The sequence below is a fragment of the Callithrix jacchus genome, chromosome 6 (assembly GCF_049354715.1).
Source record: "Callithrix jacchus isolate 240 chromosome 6, calJac240_pri, whole genome shotgun sequence".
Lineage (NCBI taxonomy): Eukaryota > Metazoa > Chordata > Mammalia > Primates > Cebidae > Callithrix > Callithrix jacchus.
In genome coordinates this window covers 57066190-57084705 of record NC_133507.1, presented here as the reverse complement: position 1 = coordinate 57084705, position 18516 = coordinate 57066190, and the positions used below count along the sequence as shown (strand labels likewise).

The window sequence follows — 18516 nt, the reverse complement described above, 5'->3', positions numbered from 1 at the left end:
TGTAGAGATGAATGAATGAAGTATGCATTCGCACGTGGGCCCACATCTGCAATAACAGGCTGCTCAGGCAATGAGGCCCGGTGCATCACCTGCACTTTTCATTATAATAGGTAGTGAATTTTCCCTCGCCCTGCGCTGCTCCGCAACCACAGTTCTTTCCAGAGGAGGCATGGGAGTGGGGTTGCTCAGCCGTGAGCTCGCCTCCGGGTGTCCCACGTTGTGGCTTCCGGGCAGGTACTGGGCGGCTGGAGAGGCGAGAGCCGGCGGGGAAGGTGCGGGCTGTGCGCCCGGCCGCGGGCGCGCGAGGAGGGGCCAGAGGGTGGGGAGGGGCGGGGCCGGCGTCCTCGTCACTTGATAAAACGCCTGCGAGTCTCCAGAGAACAACGGGCTCATTCAGCAGTCGCTAACTGCCCACGAGGGGGAGCGGCCGGACTGAGAACGCGACCCGTCCCGGGGGTGGGGCCGGGCGCAGCGGCGAGAGGAGGCGAAGGTGGCCGCGGCGGCAGCAGCGCGGCAGCCTCGGACCCGCTGGGAGCGCAGAGCGGCCGCTGCAGGTCCCCGCTCGCCTCCCCGTGCTTCCGCCCATGGCCGCCGCGGGGCAGCTGTGCCTGCTCTACCTGTTGGCGGGGCTCCTGCCCCGGCTTGTCGCAGCCTTCAACTTGGACACTCGCGAGGACAACGTGATTCGGAAATATGGGGACCCCGGGAGCCTCTTCGGCTTCTCGTTGGCCATGCACTGGCAACTGCAGCCCGAGGACAAGCGGCTGTGAGTTCCCCGACCCTTCCCACCCCCACTGGTCGGCGTGCGCGCGAGGAGAGGCGAGGGCGCGCCCTGTTCCCGCCGGCCCCGGGGAGGAGTTGGCCCGTGGGTCGCGCCTGGGCCGGCCGAGGCGCACCCAGCGCCCAGCGCGCACCGCTCACCGCCCGGACCCGCCCCGCGCGGCGCCTCCCCCCATTCAGCTCTGGAAAGAGGAGAACCCGAGGGCTGGGCTGGCCCCGGGGAGAGTTTACTTTTCTTTCTGTCTTAAACAAAGTGCTTTCCACTGGTCCTTCCCTCCGGGCATGTTTGCTGGGACCCCGGCAGGTGGCACGCTTTGCCGAGCTTCACGTGTGTGTTTGGGGCGGGGGTGGGGTGCGGGGTCGCCGCAGCGCTGCTGTGGGTTTGCATGGAGCGTAGTTTCAGGGTGGTACGGGCCTTTGCCAAACTCACGGTACACCCCGTGCTCCCAGCAGACTCGCGCGCCCCGCACAAATTGGAAAGCCACTTTCCATGTGTCCTGCATAACTTTCTCACCAAGGCGGGCGCTCCTTAGAAGATACTTTTACACGCCTTTAAAAAAAAAAATGGAATTAACCAAGCACCTGTTCGCTGGAGTAGATCAGCTGAGAAAACAAGCCTTTCTGAGTTATGTGCCCAGCCCCCAAGGTGCTGGGCCGCACGGGAGATCCGCAGGGCTCGTGCGTTGGGCGGGTACAGCCGAAGGGTTAAAGCAAAATGTCTGATCTGAGCCTGGACTTTGCAAACAAGGTTTGAAAGGGACAACTCCCCCCCCCCCCCACCATAGCGGTAAACCTCCCAGGAGAAAGTGGAGACCCGCACTCCTGGCCTCTCCTTTTATTTCTTAAACAGTGTTTGGTTCCCACATGATCGAGCTATTTAGGCCAGAGAGGGTATTTTGGCGCTTAGTCGCATTAATCGCTATGGGGCTGCATTCTTGATCAGTGCTACTGAAAAATAGGCTCCAGCAACAAAAGGTCTCCCCTCCCCACCCAGGCCTTTAGTTGAACTGAGGACCTTCCAGGACCAACAGACCAGAGAAAGCAAAGTGCAGCCACAGGGAAGATATTTTGTGTTTAGGAGAGGCGAATGGGATTTTAGAACTGGAGGAAACCTCTTGATTTGAGCGGTTAACAACTTTGGAATTAGTGAATGTTGCAGCCCCTGAATTTTAGTCAGATTTTTTTTTTTTTTTTTTCTGATAACACCTGCTAGGTGAAGCACAGAAATTAGCTGGGGGTGGGGAGGCTCCAGGAGGGTGGTCTAGGGCTGCATGCCTGGCCAGCTGCTTATACTCTGCTTTCTCTCAGAAATAATTGTTGTTAAGCTGTAAATCTGATATCAAAGGTTCCTGTTAACTTAGTTAATGGATGACATTTATTGTCTTGGAATACTGAGTGTGTAGAATTTGAGCTTGTTAGTGCAGAAATGATTCTGGGCCAGCAGAGGGAATTCATTCTCCTGGGCATTCTGTCTCTACACCAGAGACCCACTGAAACCGGTGGCTTCCTTGAAATACTTGTTCAAGCAAAAAGTGTAAAGGGAAAGTACTGGGACATGAAATATCCTGGCGGTGGAGATTTGCAAAACGTGACTTTGCCAGGAATCTGTGTCCTGAAGGTTAGCAACATGCTTGCTAAAACTTGTTACTGCTGCTGGGCTTCTCTGGTATTAGAGCTGATGGAAACTCTTCCGAGGTAAAGATTAGCCTGCAATGGGGTCTGATGCCTTCTAGAAATGCTCTTCTTAGCAGCTGACAAAGGGGAGAGGCCCCGTGTAAGAAGACTGTATGTTTCCTAGAGTCCAAAGGCAGTGGCCACATTTTAGGGGGGCTGTGGTTTATGTCACGTGCTGCCCACCCCTATGCTTTTGTAAAGTGTTCCAGTTTCAGGAATAGCATTGATCCTCCCAGGAGAACCAGCACACACAGGCCACAGCACACAGGTCAGTTGTCACTTTTGACAATAAAGAATGTGGGTATAAATAGCAGAGCCAGGAAGATTGAGAAAACTTCTGGACCAGCTTCCTGAACTCTTGGAAAAACTCAGTGGGGGGTCTTTCGGGGACATTGTGGGAGAGAAACCTAAGCTGAGATTCCTTCTCGGCCTTTTATTAGCAGCTGTTAATTTACTGTGAGCTTTAATTTCTTTCTGTAAAATGGAGATATTAGTGCTTACTGGGGTTATTGTGAGGGTTCAGAGATAATATGCAAAGTGCTTCATGCCTGCCTGGCATGGAGACTTGCTGACTAAATGGTAGCTGTTAATGATAATTTAAAAAGCAGTAATTGTGTACTTACTGTGTGTCAGGTACCGTACAAGGTGTCTTAAACATTCTGTGATTCTAAGAGTGCCTGAGGGACAGTTATTGTTGTTTGGGTAATGATATTTTAAACTCAGTCATGTTTATGAAACCTATGTTCAAAGCAACTTTAGTAGGTCTTAATTAGACTTATAACAAAAGTGGGTTTAATGAACAGGGGACTTGGAGGCAGGAGAAGTAAAATATCAAAGATGCATGGGACTAACAGATACATATTTGCGTTTTCATAAAAGACCTATCATAAATTTTTGTGATTTAAATTTTCTATAGTGCCTTTATTTAGTGACATCTTAAATTCTAGTTATGACTTTATGACAGAATCATGTTGTGTCAGAGAGCCCCAAAACATGTCAGGTGTTCTAAAGCTTTGGAGATTATAAGACTGGACTAGATACCATAAAACTTCAGATTTTCAGGCTGTGTATTACAGATGTTTCAGACTCCAAAAGATTACTCATTGGACAGCCGAGTGACCAAGGTCAGGGTCTGAGCACCTTGGACTCTTTAATTTCTCTCAGGTAGTTAACATTGAGTCATTTCCAGAGGTGGAATGTATGTATGTGATATGACTGTGGATATATCCATCCTGTGAATCATCACTCTTAGCTCTTCTCGGAAGAGATAGATCTATATATGACCACAAGGAAGAACCTGGAAGAAGAAGATCTATTAAAGAGTGTCATGAAGTAATTTTGGATTTCTGTCAACCCTCATTTTCTTCTTTGATGGGGGGGACGGTGTCTCTCTCTCTCTCTCTCTCTCTCTCTCTCTCTCTCTCTCTCCCCCCCCTCTCTCTCTCCCCCCCTCTCTCTCTCTCTCCCTCCCTCCCTCTCTCTCTCCCTCCCTCCCTCTCTCCCTCCCTCCCTCTCTCCCCCTCTCCTCTCTCCCCCTCTCCTCTCTCCCCCTCTCCTCTCTCCCCCCTCCTCTCTCCCCCTCTCCTCTCTCCCCCTCTCCTCTCTCCCCCTCTCCTCTCTCCCCCTCTCCTCTCTCCCCCTCTCCTCTCTCCCCCTCCCCTCTCTCCCCCTCCCCTCTCCCCTCTCCCCTCTCCCCCCTCCCCCCTCCCCCCTCCCCCCCTCCCCCCTCCCCTCCCCCCTCCCCTCCCCCCTCCCCTCCCCCCCTCTCCCCTCTCCCCTCTCCCCCTCTCCCCCTCTCCCCTCTCCTCTCTCCCCCTCTTCTCTCCCCCTTCTCTCCCCTCTCCCCCCTCCCCTCTCCCCCCTCCCCTCTCCCCTCTCCCCCCTCCCCTCTCCCCTCTCCCCTCTCCCCCCTCCCCTCTCCCCCCTCCCCTCTCCCCCCTCCCCTCTCCCCCCTCCTCTCTCCCCCCTCCTCTCTCCCCCTCTCCTCTCTCCCCCCTCCTCTCTCCCCCTCTCCTCTCTCCCCCTCTCCTCTCTCCCCCTCTCCTCTCTCCCCCTCCCCTCTCCCCCTCTCCTCTCTCCCCCCTCCCCTCTCCCCCCTCCCCTCTCCCCCCTCCCCCCCTCCCCCTCTCCCCCTCTCCCCCTCTCCCCCTCCCCCTTCCCCATCACCACTATCTTCCAGAAGTGCTCCAGGCCCTCAGTTCTTTTCTGACTCTTACTAGGTTTATTCTTGACTTTTCTCAGACTTGTCATGTTCCATCTCTTAAAATCATATTTTCGGAACTAGAGATCATCTAGTCCAACTGCCTCTTTCTACAGATGAAGAAACTGAAGCTGAAAATTCATCTTGAGCAGAATCTGCAAAGAATGTGGATTTGAATTTGATATCTCTGACCCATGCTTATGCCTTCTTTAAATGGAAAAGCCAGAAATGATTTTCAGACCAGGAGAAAAGGGCAAGCGTCTGAATTTTGGAAGTATTTGGAATTTTACTGTATTGTGTTGATTTATCGAACTGCTTCCCATAGCCTATCTATTTAAATATTGGTGCCTAAACTCTTACTATTGACTCCACTCCAGCTGGCCTTGGATCAAGTTCCTTCCTTCTTTGCCAGCCCCCACCCCATTCCCTTCTGAAAAAGCCCAGTCAAGTGTGGCTCTAGCTAGTCAGGGATCAGAGCTGTATTCAGGATGTGTACCTACGCACTTGCTTCCTTGCATTTGTTCACTCAGTTGGAGTGCCATGTGGCCCAGGGCCATCTTCTAGGGATTGCTGGGTCACCTTGAATGCTAAGAGTAGAGAAAAAGCCAAAACGGGCAGTGAGACTTAGAAGACATCTTAGGACTCTGCAAGAAAGCAGAAATAGGCAAGTTTAATTTTAACACAGGCTGGTGTGAGACCATCCAAGTAATGACAGGGTTAGGGAAAAAAAGGGTCAAAGTATTTATATGGCATAAATAATTTGTTGGGAGAAGTTGGGTTAAATGCTTATATAAAAAGATTCCTTTATTAAAAAGGAAGTGGTTATTCTGTGTTCTTAGTTATATAGACTCTTAGCATAACAATATATTGAGATTTAATTTAAGCTTTCATAACCAAATAGTACCAGAATTTATGGCTCATGGTTCCCTGAAGACCTCAGCTCAACATGTTACTATGGAAAGTAAGGCCAGTGAATTGTTTGGTATTTTCAAGAGGGACAGTGAGACAAAACAGAAAAATCTGTTGTACGCTTAGATGACAGGGCCAGTTGTGCCTGAAACGCTGATTAGTGCTAAGTCAGCCCATTTTAAGAAAGAATATAATCATAGCTTAAGAACCAGTTTAAAATTTCCCCATCCTGCACTACAGCAATTTCTTAACTCCTTTGGATGTCTGTAACACATTGTGTCTGACAATTCTGATGGTTTGTGCTTAACTGTTATCCACCATCTTCACATGACCTAATCTCTCCCAACTAGATTATAGGTTATGTGAGGGCAGAGGTCTTACGTTCATTTCTTTGCCTGCTAGCAGCTAGCATATGTCTTGCAAATACAGTAGAGTCTGATATTATGCACTCAATTTAACCTACGAAATCAACTCATCCCTTTCTTTGACCTTTTACCCTTCCTTGCTCAGGCGTTGGTGTCTTCGGCCTCCGGGAAGGTGAAGCTATAAGCTTAGCAAAGAGACGTACAAGAAGTTAATTCTTGGTTTTTGATTTTTCAAAGGCCAGGGTCCCAGCTAAGTGATTTTTAAATTACATTTGGCTTTTGCCCTAAAGGTGGACTTTGGAATTTCACCCCGGAAATACAGGCTGACCTGCACTGCAGTGGGTACTCAGGACTTGCTGAGGTGGTTGGTTGGTATGAGACTGGATAGAGAAGGATGGCTGTGGAATAGAGATCCTGGAAGCAACTTGACAGGGGTGTGGGAGTCAAATGCACGTGCAGTACCTGTGTGAAGTCACTTATGAATTGATAGCGGAGTTTATTTCTTCCAGGATAGTAAGGGAATCTTGGATATATTGAACTCTTTCGGTAGGGTGGTGGGAAGGCTGCTTACCTGCTCCAGGGGTGAGCCTAGGAGCCAAAGCATGGGATCTGGGGATCTGTGTAGCACCCCCGTGGGCCTCCTGGGAGGATGGTAAAGATTAAATACTGCAGCAGTAGGAAGTGGATGTAGCCTCAGCCCCCAGTGCCCATCTTCCCTTTCTGGGGTTGGGTACAACTCTGGAATCAAATAACTTTTTATCTGGAAGGAAGCTTAGGGGTTCTGGAACCTGTCTGGTTTTCAGGTAACTACTTGGGCAACCTTTTATAAAAGTGTGATTCTCAGCTCAGCGCAGATCTATTACGTCAGTTTCCGTAAATGTGCTCCAAGAATCTGAGTCAGACTAGCTTTCCTCCTTTACCCAGAAGACAGACTATAATGCAGTGGCTAAGAGCAAAGCCTAGAGCCAGATGGGATCAAATCCTGTTCTGCCATTTACTAGCCATGACTTTGTGTAGGATTCCTGACCTCCCTAGGCCTTCCTGCCTTCAGCGGTGAAGCTAGGATCCTCACACATTAGAATAGTCCCGGCCCAGACTAAGCACTCTGTGTTTGTTAAATAGACAAGGAGACCAAGGCTGTAAGAGGGGTAGTGGCTGCCGCATCCTAAATCCACATCTTCCCTGCTTCCTGGCCTGTGCCATATGTGTGCTTTCTTCTTTTGGGTTTGGTTTTCATCATCTTTAAGTGGACATTCTTCCTTTCTTCATTCCATTCTCCAGTTGGAAAGTGCATCTCAAAAGAGCCATGGCTGCTACTTAGCAGCCCTTCGTAGCTGCTAAGCCCTAGATAAATCCCAGTGAGGTCTCAGCGTTCAGAGATGAGTGGACAGATGGGTGCGCAGACAGGATGGGGCAGTGACTGTGGGCGGGATACCCATGGAGTATCCCATGGTGGTGGGTTACAGGATGGGCTTACTGCTAAGGAATACCTCCTGTCTGGTATTCTTAGACCTCTATGACCTTGAAAGCACCCTCATACCTCCATTCCTAGGAGGATGGATAACTTGCACAACACTCAGGGCAGGGTTGAAGACGATTTATTTTTCTCCGTTTTTTGCTTGGCATTAATATTTGCTAGGAAGGAGCCTGTGAATTGTTGATGACAAAACTGCCTAACGTTGGAAATTTATGTGGGCAAAGTATGGAAGTAGTTTCCTTCACGGGCTTGTTTGTTAAACTGGCATGTAGATTTACAAACACTGATCTCTTGGAACTGAGTTAAAAGCTAATTGTTAATTAGCCCTGAATTGGGGCAGGTAAATGGGCCTCTCACCAGTGTGGGTCCCTGTCAACCTAATAACAGGGTGTGATAACCATTATCAAATCTACTGCTGTCTGGCTTTTCTGTTGAGATAAACAAGCAAGACGATCTCAAACCAGCGTACGGATTCTGAGGTTGGTGTGTGTGTAGAAGGCTGTTCACAGGCTGCAGACCCTCCCCAGTTCAGCCGCATGCCAGATTCCAGTGTTGGCTTCCTCTCTTGCTTCATCTCATCCTAAATTGGCAAAAAGACTGTTTAGAAAACTAAGCCTCTAAAACCAATTAAATGGTAAAGAAGACTGTTCTGAATTAGGGGGAATGGGAGGAAGTACCACTAAACACAAGTGCAAAGGGCAAAATCACGTGACATGGAGCCGTGGGTATCTGCTTGCATGTTTATTTCCCAATCGGCTAGTATATTTTGCATGTCATACAATCTGAAGCTTACTTTTTTGAAAAGCCATTTCAGATACAGTATAAGAAAAGCCTTTGAGAGAAACATGCTTTCTAAGCCTGGGAGTATAGAAATACAAATAAACTTTGCAATAATTTGAAAGGGGCACGCTGGTTAGTGATTTGAAGAGTAAGGAAGCACCCAGTAATGCCTCTTTACCCAAGAGCTCTGTTTGCTTTGCTCGATGATATCAATGTCGCTGTGGTTTCTTCATTTTAAAAAGGACGTTCATTTGTACTGAGGTTGTTTTAAGTATGTGTGTGTTGCAAATGATCATAAACATTTCAGACCCAGAGGGTAGGATGTCACTGAACCTAAGCCTTCCTGATTCAAATAACTCCTTTGTCCTTGCAGAATCAGGAGCCCTTCTCTTCATGATATGCCGGTGACCACAATCTTCTGTGGTCCTGATAAAGCTTTGCGATGTCAGGTTAACGAGAGGATCCTTATCCAAGTGAATCATAGCCAAGGAGTGGAATGTTTGGCCTCTGGTATGGATGCCCCATTCAGCAGCACTGAGGTTTTGGAGTTGTTCTGTTCTTCCTCCTTGCTCAGGGGAGTAAGAAATCCAACCTAGGCCTCATTCTCCTGTTATGTCTTGTCGGCTGATGGCCTGGCTGCCCCCTTACTGGCAGTGTGATTATGTATGTTCCTTTAGAACAAAGGTATCAAAACAGTAAAAATCGTGAAATGAAAATGTTTAGATTCTACAAGGCTCCAGAGAGATTAGTGATAGGTAGGAAAAAGGCCATTGTTTTTTTCCAAACAAAAGTGCCAAAAACCTGTTGATTGGACCTAAGGAATCTAGCTTTGCTGTCGCACAAACCCAAGAGTTCACTTTATTTTTTTTGTGTAACAGAGTCTTACTCTGATTGCCCAGGCTGGAGTGTAGTGGTACTCACTGCAGCCTTGACCTCGCTGGGCTCAGGCGATCCTCCCAACCCAGCCTTCCAAGTAGCTGGGACAACAGGTTTGCACCACCACACCCAGCTAATATTTTTGTATTTTTAGTGGAGTCAGAATGTCATCATGTTGGCCAGGCTGGTCTTGAACTCCTGGACTCAGGCAATCAGCCCACCTTGGCCTCACAAACTGTTGGGATTATAAGTGTGAGCCATTGTGCCCAGCCCCAAGAGTTTTTTAAAAAGAAGAGTTCAGAGAGGCTCAGAAGTGATCAGGTAGACCTGCAGAGATACAATTCTGGGAAAGGGATATTATTATTTGCCACCGAGGCCTTGTGACTGCTGGCGAGACTATGCCCAGCTGCCAACTTAAGACGATACCTGGAGAAAGTTGAGAGGTAGCTTAAAGAACTGGGTGATAAACAAGCCTTTCGTGAACTTACAAGTGCAAAGAGAGATGGATCTGGGCACTGCTGGGCCTTCTAGATGCTCAAGGACAGTGACCTTGGGAAAGGCTGAAGGAGATGCCTACTGAATTAGATGGCGCCAAGGTTGGGGGAGGACTTTTGGGAATCCCAGACTAGAGAAGTGTTTTTATGCCAAGAACATGGGAAAGCCATTTCAGATACTGTATCTGATAAGCCAGCATAGAAAGAAAAGTACCTTCTAAGCCTTGCCCTATGTTTAGAAAGGGCCCAAGGCTGCTATAGAGGTTAACTGAGAAGGTTTTGTAGGAATGGGGAGAGGCATTGTGGGGACCCTCATTCAGGATGATCTGGGAGGTGAGCTCTGAGAGACAATGATCCCTCTCCTCAAGCTTAGCAGCCATGTCAAAAGCCAGCTTAGGAGGGTTTTTCGGTATCTTAGAATATGAAACTGATTTCTGTAAGCTCATTTATTTCTGTGTGTGTGCATACATGTTGATTTATACTTGTTTTCTGTTTTAACCCAAAAGAAATAGGGATTTTTGTCTTTTTGAACATGAGGGGAATGTGCTCTGGATCTGCCAGAGAAACCATGGCCAGCTTTTTTGGGTTTTCCTATAGAAATTGTTCATTCAACAGATATTCACTGAGTATTTACTATATATTTGGCACTGTACTAGTGCTGGGGCTACAGCAGCAAATAAAATAGACAAAATCCCTGCCTATGTTCCGATGGGGGAGACAACCCATTAAAAAAAGGTGTATTATGAATCCCAGCACTTCGGGAGGCCGAGGCGGGTGGATCACGAGGTCAAGAGATCGAGACCATCCTGGTCAACATGGTGAAACCCCATCTCTATTAAAAATACAAAAAATTAGCTGGGCACGGTGGCACGTGCCTGTAATCCCAGCTTCTCAGGAGGCTGAGGCAGGAGAATTGCCTGAACCCAGGAGGCGGAGGTTGCAGTGAGCCGAGATCGCGCCATTGCGCTCCAGCCTGGGTAACAAGAGCGAAACTCCGTCTCTAAAAAAAAAAAAAAAAGGTGTATTATGTTAGATAGTAATAATTAATGCAGAAATGTTAATGCAAGAGAGAGGAGAATTGTTGGCGATACCTGCAAAAACCAAGTGGAGAAAGGAATCAGGGAGTGCAGATGGGGAGGGAAGTGGTCGGCAATGGGATGGCCAGAAAATACTTTCCTGAGAAGGTGAAGCTGCACTCCTGGCAGAGAACATGGCAAGCACAAAGGCCCTGAGGCAGAAGCATGCTCAGGCAAAGCAATGAGTCTCCTTGGAGGCAGATTGTATAGGGCCTTGTGGATCATCAAGTGACTGGCTTTTACTCATAAATGAGATGGGAAGCACTGGAACGTTCTGAGAAGAGTAGAACATGTTCTCTCTTGGATTTTAAATGTATTTCTCTGGCCTGCTGCCTTGAGATTAGACTGTCTGAGGACAAGGATAGAAGGCTATCCTGACTAGGAGGCTCCTGTGATAAACAGATAAGAGGTGGTGGTGATTTGGACCAATGTGGCAGCAATGAAGATAGTAAGAAGTGCTTGGATTCTGGATATGTCTTGAAAGTAGAGTCAACTGGATTTCCTATGGACTAGATATCAGTTGAGACAGACGGAGTAGAGAGGAATGTGTCCAGAGTTTTTGGCCGGAGCAGCTAGGGAGGATAGAGTCGTATTATGGTGTGGGGAGGAATGAGAGAGGAATAGGTTTTGGGGGCAGGGCAGGATTATGGTTTTAGATTTGTCAGGTTTGGAGTGACTAGACAGCCAAGCGGAGTTATTTAGGCGGTTGAGTAAGCATCTGAGTCAATTTAAAAAAATGGAATTTAAAAGCCTGAAGTTCAGTTGGAAAGGTTTGATTGGTGATGCAGCTAGAAGAGCTTTTAGGTTATTTAGAAGGATGAACTGAGGAGGCTGCACCAAGGATGGGGACTGAGGCCTGAGCCCTGTGGTGTTCCAGTGTTCCCACACAGGGAGGCTAGGGAAAGCCCTGGAGACTGACACCAATGGCAGGAGGAGGGGGAGGGAGTGTGTGGTCCTGGAAGCCTGCTGATGAAGGTGTTTCAAAAAAGAAGTGAAAGATCAGTTGTATCAAATGACACTCACTGAGATTTGATCACTAGATTGGGAACATGGAAGCCGCTGGCGACCCTGTGAGAGCCCTGATGGGGAGGAGTGGAGCAAGGCCTAATTGGAGTGAGTGGGTTTGTGAGAGAACAGGAGAGAAAGCACTGGAGACAATAGGAACTCTTGAGGGGTTTTGTTGTAGAGGGGAGCAGAACCAGGGGGACTGGAAGGCGAAATAGTTTCGTTTTGTTTTTTTTTAAGATGGGAGAAGATTGTAGTGAGTTTGTTTGATGAAGATGATTCAATCGAAAGGAAAAGTTAATGCAAGAGAACTGTTGGTGTGACATCTGCCACTAGGTGATGGGGATGGACCATGCGGGAGCTGAACTGATGACTGGAGCCAGGGTAGCTCATCACAGTTAGGAGGAAGGGAGGCCGGATGAGGGGCACAGATGCAAGGTAGATGGCTAGTCGTCCTGGTGGAAGGGTGTGAGGTTTTTCCATTGCTTCTCATTTCTCAGTAAGTCAGTGGCCCTAAGTTACTTAGTACTTGTGTAAAAGTTTGCCTCATTAGGAGTAAGAACTTCATGGAGGCAGATGGATGTGGATTTGAATCCCAGCTTCTTCACATTCTTACTGATTTTTACCTTGGACATTACTTGTCCTCACTGGTCAAATGGAGGTACCTACCTCAAAGGGTTGTGAACATTAAAGGTGAGGATAAAGCACTTAATGGAATGCCCAGCTCATCCAATCACATCAGGCTTTACTGCTACAGGTCCCTTAAAGTAAAATATGAACGTAATTCTTTCACACTGGGGAGTTTTTGTAGCTCTCTTATCTTGTTAGTCTGGTGGACAGCAGAGGTTACCCTTTGGGGGTCAGGTCAAAGGTTAGGTTGCTCTGTGGGAGGCTACAATTGGAGGGCAGTCTACAGGCTGCCAGGAAGTATACATTGTCTTGATGAAGACAGGAAGGAGCAATACGGTACTTGGAAGAAGGAAGAGAAGATGGCAATGTGTCAAAACCGTTTGGTAATCTGCAGACCTTTGTGCTGTACTTGAGCTACAGAGAGCCATGGCTTTTTATCTTGAGTCCTTACAAGGCTCATTTTAGGTGTGAAGAGAGCGCTTCCCACTTGGGAGTATCTCCAGCTCCAGCATTGGATAGTGCCTTGGATGGCACAGTCTTGGTGTATCCTGCAGGCAGGGTGGACAGCAGGGCGTTGACTGGGTGTGTGTGGTGCAGGGTGGAAGCCAGCTCTGGGAACGCAGCAGGAGAGCCGAGGCTGCGCTTCCTGTTCCCGCTGGCCTGGTTGACTGTCTTTGTAATCCTAGTCAATGTATCCAGCGTCTCAGTGCATATATTGAATAAAAAATGACACATGGCCTTGTTGATTTGTCAGGAGTATGGAAAATGAGGCTAACTCAGCACTTTGGGTTCTAAAATACTGTCCTTTTTCAGTCTCTTCTTTCAAGATGACTGGTATAGACCTTGAGGGAAATCTGAGTCCAAAAGGAAATAGAATATCTTTGGAATTATGCGGAAGTGTGAGTCATCAGGCTTGATCATCCATTCCCCTGGTGTGCTGCAAATCAGATAGGAAACATCTTCCTGAGGTGGCGTGGTGGTGGTATAAAAGCTTCATTATAGTACAGAATGAAGTGTGTATGTTTCTTACATAAAACAAGTCTTCAAAGACATTGCAAGCTTTTGGTGGTTGCTTTGCACTATGCCTCTATACACGTTCACCTGCCTCTCTCATTCAGTGCTTTTATGAAAATGACTGGGAAGAACTGACCAGCTCAACCTTTTCTCTATAGAAAGAAGACTGAGACCCAGAAAAGTCGTGACAGCTAGTTGGTGGCAGTGTGGGCCCTGAAATCCAGCTGCAGTGCCCAGTCCACCTGATGCTATGCTATACACATCTTCCTTTTGGGGAAGTAGCCCATTCTTGGAGTTAAACTTGTGCCATATAATCTTGCCCTTAACAGAACAGTATCTTGGGTTTTTAAATGTCCTTTATATAGTGGGCTGTGAGAAATAGAGCCACTGTCACCCTTTCTCCTGCTTCCTGGGACACTCCAAATGACCATAGCACATTTTTCAGTGGAGTCTCAGAATTCTTCAGGTCAACATTGGTCAGCCTTTGCTGTTGTCTGGGTGATTGCAAATAAGACAGCACCTGTTTGCCCTCCTGGCCTTGCCCAATCCCTTGCATATGGAAGGCACCCTATAAATGTCTGCCTGGTGGATATGAGTCCTGTTGGTTTGTAAGCTTCTTAAGAACAAGGCTGACATCTTGTTCACTTTTGGTTCAAATCTAATACATAGAAATAGATATTCAATAGATATTTGTTGAGCTCTTTGATTCCCCAAAAATATTAAAGGCTTTTAGAGAATAGGAACCAGGGTAACCATTTCTTTCTTTTTTTTTGAGACAGTCTTGCTCTGTCTCCAGACTGGAGTACAGTGGCATGATCTTGTCTCACTGTAACCTCCCAATCCCTGGTTCAAGCAATTCTCTTGCCTCAGCCTCCTGAGTAGCTGGGATTAGGCACATGCCACCATGCCCAGCTAATTTTTGTACTTTTAGTAGAGACGGGGTTTCGCCATGTTGGCCAGGATGGTCTCAATCTCTTGACCTCCTGATCTGCCCACCTCGGCCTCCCAAAGTGCTGGAATTACAGGTGTGAGCCACTGTGCCTGGCCATTACCATTTCTTTAGAATTATTTTGACATGCTGGAAAAAAATTGTGGTAAAATATATATAACATAAAATTTATTTTAACCATTTTAAAGTTTATGGTTCAGTATTGTTAGGTATATTCACATCATCTCTTGCCCGGAAATGATGTTCATATTATGAGGCCATAAAGTATTGATGAGTTAAACTTTAACTCAATATATGATTGTGCTAAATCATGTATCACTTGATACCATATTCTAATGTATGTTAGTGGCAATGGAATTAAAAGTTTAACATATTTATGGTACACGTTGAAATTTAGTCTCATAGCTTTTAATGTGTTTTCACAATTTGGTTAAGGACTGCTACAAGTTGAGTTTAGCAGTTACATTCCTGGCTCTGCCTGTGGGGCTCCAGAGTTTTTCACCAGCAGCCTTTGAGAAACCAAGTCATACACATTTTTAATTGAGTAGCAGGAAATTGCAACTGATAAGAAGCCTGGCTATATCAGCTTGTCATTTATACGTTTTTAGTGCTCCTTAACCCTTGGTAGCTTTAAGATGAACCCAAAAGTGGTTTTAGTTGGATTCTGTGTTTGAATTGAAGCTGAGGCTTGATATGACAACAGCACATTTGTGGCTTGAAGTCAAAAGGAAGTGCCTGTTCAGGGAGCATCAGTAGGACTAACAGCTGTCCTTTAGGTCATCTTTAGCTTGTCTTGCAAATTACTCTCCTGGTTCACTAATCCCTACTCCCCACCCTGCTTCCTTTAGAGCCCTGTTACTCTAAAGGGAGTGGCTCTAGATTCTTGAGTTTCTAATGACTAATTTCTCTATTGCTCAGATCCTGTTGAGTTGAGTTTAATAGTCTGTTCTTACTAATGTTTTCATGATGAGATTTCTAATAAGCTATTGGGAGCTATCAGAATAGAAACAAATAAATATTATTTATCAATTGGCTGTCAGAATAGAAGCTTACTGAGGGTTCTGAACTGTGAGGCCACTGAAGGCAGGGGCTTGGGTCTGATTTATCTGTGTTTGCCTAGAGCTTTAACAGAGAGCCTGACACTTATAACTCCTAAAAATAAAAATATGCTTTAAAATAAATCTAAACGTAGCCAGGCATGGCAGCTCATGCCAATGATCCTAGTACTTTGGGAGGCTGAAGTGGGAGGATGTCCTGCGCTCAGGAAGTCAAGGCGAGAGTGAGCTATGATTGTGCCACTGCACTCCAGCCTGGGTAACAGAGTGGAGACTCTGTCTCTTAAAAGAGAGTAGGCATTTTCTAGTAATACCCAATATGTTTTTGTGAATTTCTTTACCACTGAAACTCTTTGCCACTTGGCAGAAGTTTGGAAGGAACTTGGAGAATGGTCTAGAAAGGTAGACCACCACCCTCATTTCATAGAGCAAGAAACGGAGACCTAGGATTTGTCATAGTCCTGCAGCCAGAGACGGAGCTGTGCTCACAACTACCTTCTTGTCCTTAGTTGTTTCTGCTTCACTTCCCGCTAGAACCCCATCCCCCCTCACTCCTAAGCAGAGGTCCACCTAGCCAATTTGTCTTTTTTGATAAAATGTCACCAGAAGCTTAAGCACATCTGTTCATGTCCCATCTAAGTTGTCTGAATCTCCTTCTCATCATAGAGAGGTGCCATCCTGAGTTGCTAAGATGATAAACATTTCTCCATTAGAAACCAGGCTTGAATTTGCCTGTGGTCACAAATCCAGAGGCAGCTGTGTGTTCCCCATATTGGTCACCACATTCTCCATCATGTTTCTGAATAAGGAGGAGTCCTGGTTACTGCCATACCTCTCATTCATTGGTTTAGATTAGATGAAAGGTGAGGTGGCTGACTCAGGCCATGACTCACTCTGCTTGGGTGAACCCAGCTCCTCCCGGTGGGAAGTGATTGCCACAGGCAGGTTGAGCAGTGCCCATAGCATCCAGCTGCGTTTGGACCCTGCAGCTATTTATAAACAGCACTTGCAGTGCTTTTGGTCTGAATATTTGGACTCCCTTGTACTGGACAAATTCAGTCCCTTCTGAAAGGAGGATGGATGAAGGGTGAGGAGTCTGTGTTGGATGTATTTTCATAGCTGGAAGGTTCTCCTGAATGCCGTCAGTGCCATGGATTTTTATAGGGAAGGTTAGAGTTCCTCTGTCTGATGTCATTGCATTTTATGCTGCAGCTCACTTGACTGTGGCACCCCGAAGGAAAGCTTACCTACCTTTTCAGTGGTTGCACTTTTTTTCTTCCATGTAGTTTAGCCTCTGCCTTACATTTGCTCTTTGTTGTAATGCCTGGGTTGCCAGCCCAGTGCCTGGTGCACAGTAGGTGCGTGTTGGTGAGCTTGCTTTACTGATGTGTTGCCGTGCCTCTGGAATGGGCTGTAAAAATCAATCTCTCTCTTTTTGCCGGCAACTGCCTACATAAAGAGAGCATGTGTGAGCTTGTTTTATGCAATTATAAGGTTTACTTCATGACTTGTCGGCATTGATTTCTTTCTTTCTTTTTTTTTTTTTTCTGAGACAGAGTCTCGCTTTGTTGCCCAGACTGAAGTGCAGTGGCTCGATCTCGGCTCATGGCAACCTCCGCTTCCCAGGTTCAAGCGATTCTTCTGCCTCAGCCTCCTGAGTAGCTGGGATTGCAGATATGCACCACCATGCCTGGCTAATTTTGTATTTTCAGTAGAGATGGGGTTTCACCATGTTGGTCAGGCTGGTCTTGAACTCTTGACCTCAGGTGATCCGCCCACCTTGGCCTCCCAAAGTGCTGGTGATACAGGCATGAGCAACCATGCCCAACTTTCTTTCTTTTTTAATCTCACTATCTCTCTCATTTTCTCTGCAAGATTTTCAGTGATCCCAGTGTCCATGGTCTGACCTCTATTTTTAAAATTTCATTTTAAATTTATTTTTGAATAGGTAGTACAGTCACATGGTACAAATATTAAAACTATGAAGATGGAATGAAAGTCAGCCACCCACCCTGATCTCTAATCACCGTATTCTTTCTGGAGGCAGCCATTGTTTTACCAGTTTACTGTGAATCTTTCCGAAGTACCTATATATTTATAAGCAGATATGTACATAGACTTTTTTTTTACTCATTTGGTAGCATTCCATATAGATTCTTAAGCACCTTGCTCTTCTTTTGGTGTGTTTTAATGCCTGTTCCATCTTGTAAAGAAAGAGCTTCCTTAATATTTTTAATCTCTGTATAATACTCAGTTTTGAGGACAAACTATGATTTATTTAACCAGTCTGGGTATTCAGGTAATTTCTAATCCTCTGCTGTTAAAAGCAGTGCTGCAGGGAAGAACTTTATGCTTCCCTCATTTCACCTTAAATGGAGGATCAATTAATTCCTAGTGCAGTGGCCTGACCAGTGTCACTATTTTAATGGTCATGGCTGATTCTGGAGCAGTGGCTGCCCTCATTCCTTTCTGTATTAACCATATGATGGACCACAGGCTATGCTGTCAGTGGGTTTAGTAGAGTCTTTTCAACAATAGAGTTGCCAGCCTTATGCCCAAGCTGTAGGATTCCTGAAGGCTTCAGTGTTTGTGCCTTAGCTGTACTTTACGCTTGTTAAAATGTATGTATTAAAATTAGAATGGCTTATTGGAACGTGTAAGATTGTATATAGTGTTTCATGTTTCATCGCTGTGTTAAGGGTTTACAAAATTACTTGACATTATTTCTTTTTTGAGTCAGGGTCTCATGCTCTTGCCCAGGCTGGAGTGTGAGTGGTGAGATCACAGGTCACTGCAGCCTCAACTTCTTGGGCTTAGGTGATCTTCCCACCTCAGCCTCCTGAGTACTTGGAACTATACGCATGTGCCACCATGCCTAGCTAATCTTTGTATTTTTTGTAGACATGAGGTTTCACCATGTTCTTCAGGCTGGCCTCAAATTCCTGGCCTCAAGTGATCCTCCCACCTTGGCCTCCCAGAGTTCTGGGATTACAGGTGTGAGCCACTGTGCTAGGACCATCATTTCATTTGATCCTTGTAACACCCTATGAGAAAATTTAGCTAGAACGGATTTTACAGATAATCCACAGTGATACTCAGCTAACAGGTGGTACTACCAGGACTTGAACCCATCATTCTTGTAACTTCCTTAGTATTTCTGATTATGGTTTTGGCCGGCCAGTTTGTTATGGGGCAGAAAAGAAGATGTAAGTTTTCTGGAGGTCGTAGCTGC

General features: G+C 46.5%; 1 protein-coding gene across 8 annotated transcripts in view; it reads left to right on the top strand.

Annotated features, from left to right (window-relative positions):
- Positions 1 to 382: 382 nt before the first annotated feature.
- Positions 383 to 18516, top strand: part of ITGA6 (integrin subunit alpha 6) — an 80757-nt gene continuing 62623 nt past the window's right edge. For all 8 annotated transcript variants that reach the window (XM_078327390.1, XM_078327391.1, XM_078327389.1 and 5 more), the window contains exon 1: positions 383 to 766. In XM_078327390.1, coding sequence (XP_078183516.1) covers positions 585 to 766 — 182 coding nt within the window. In that variant the 5' untranslated portion in view covers positions 383 to 584. The remainder of the gene's footprint in view (positions 767 to 18516) is intronic.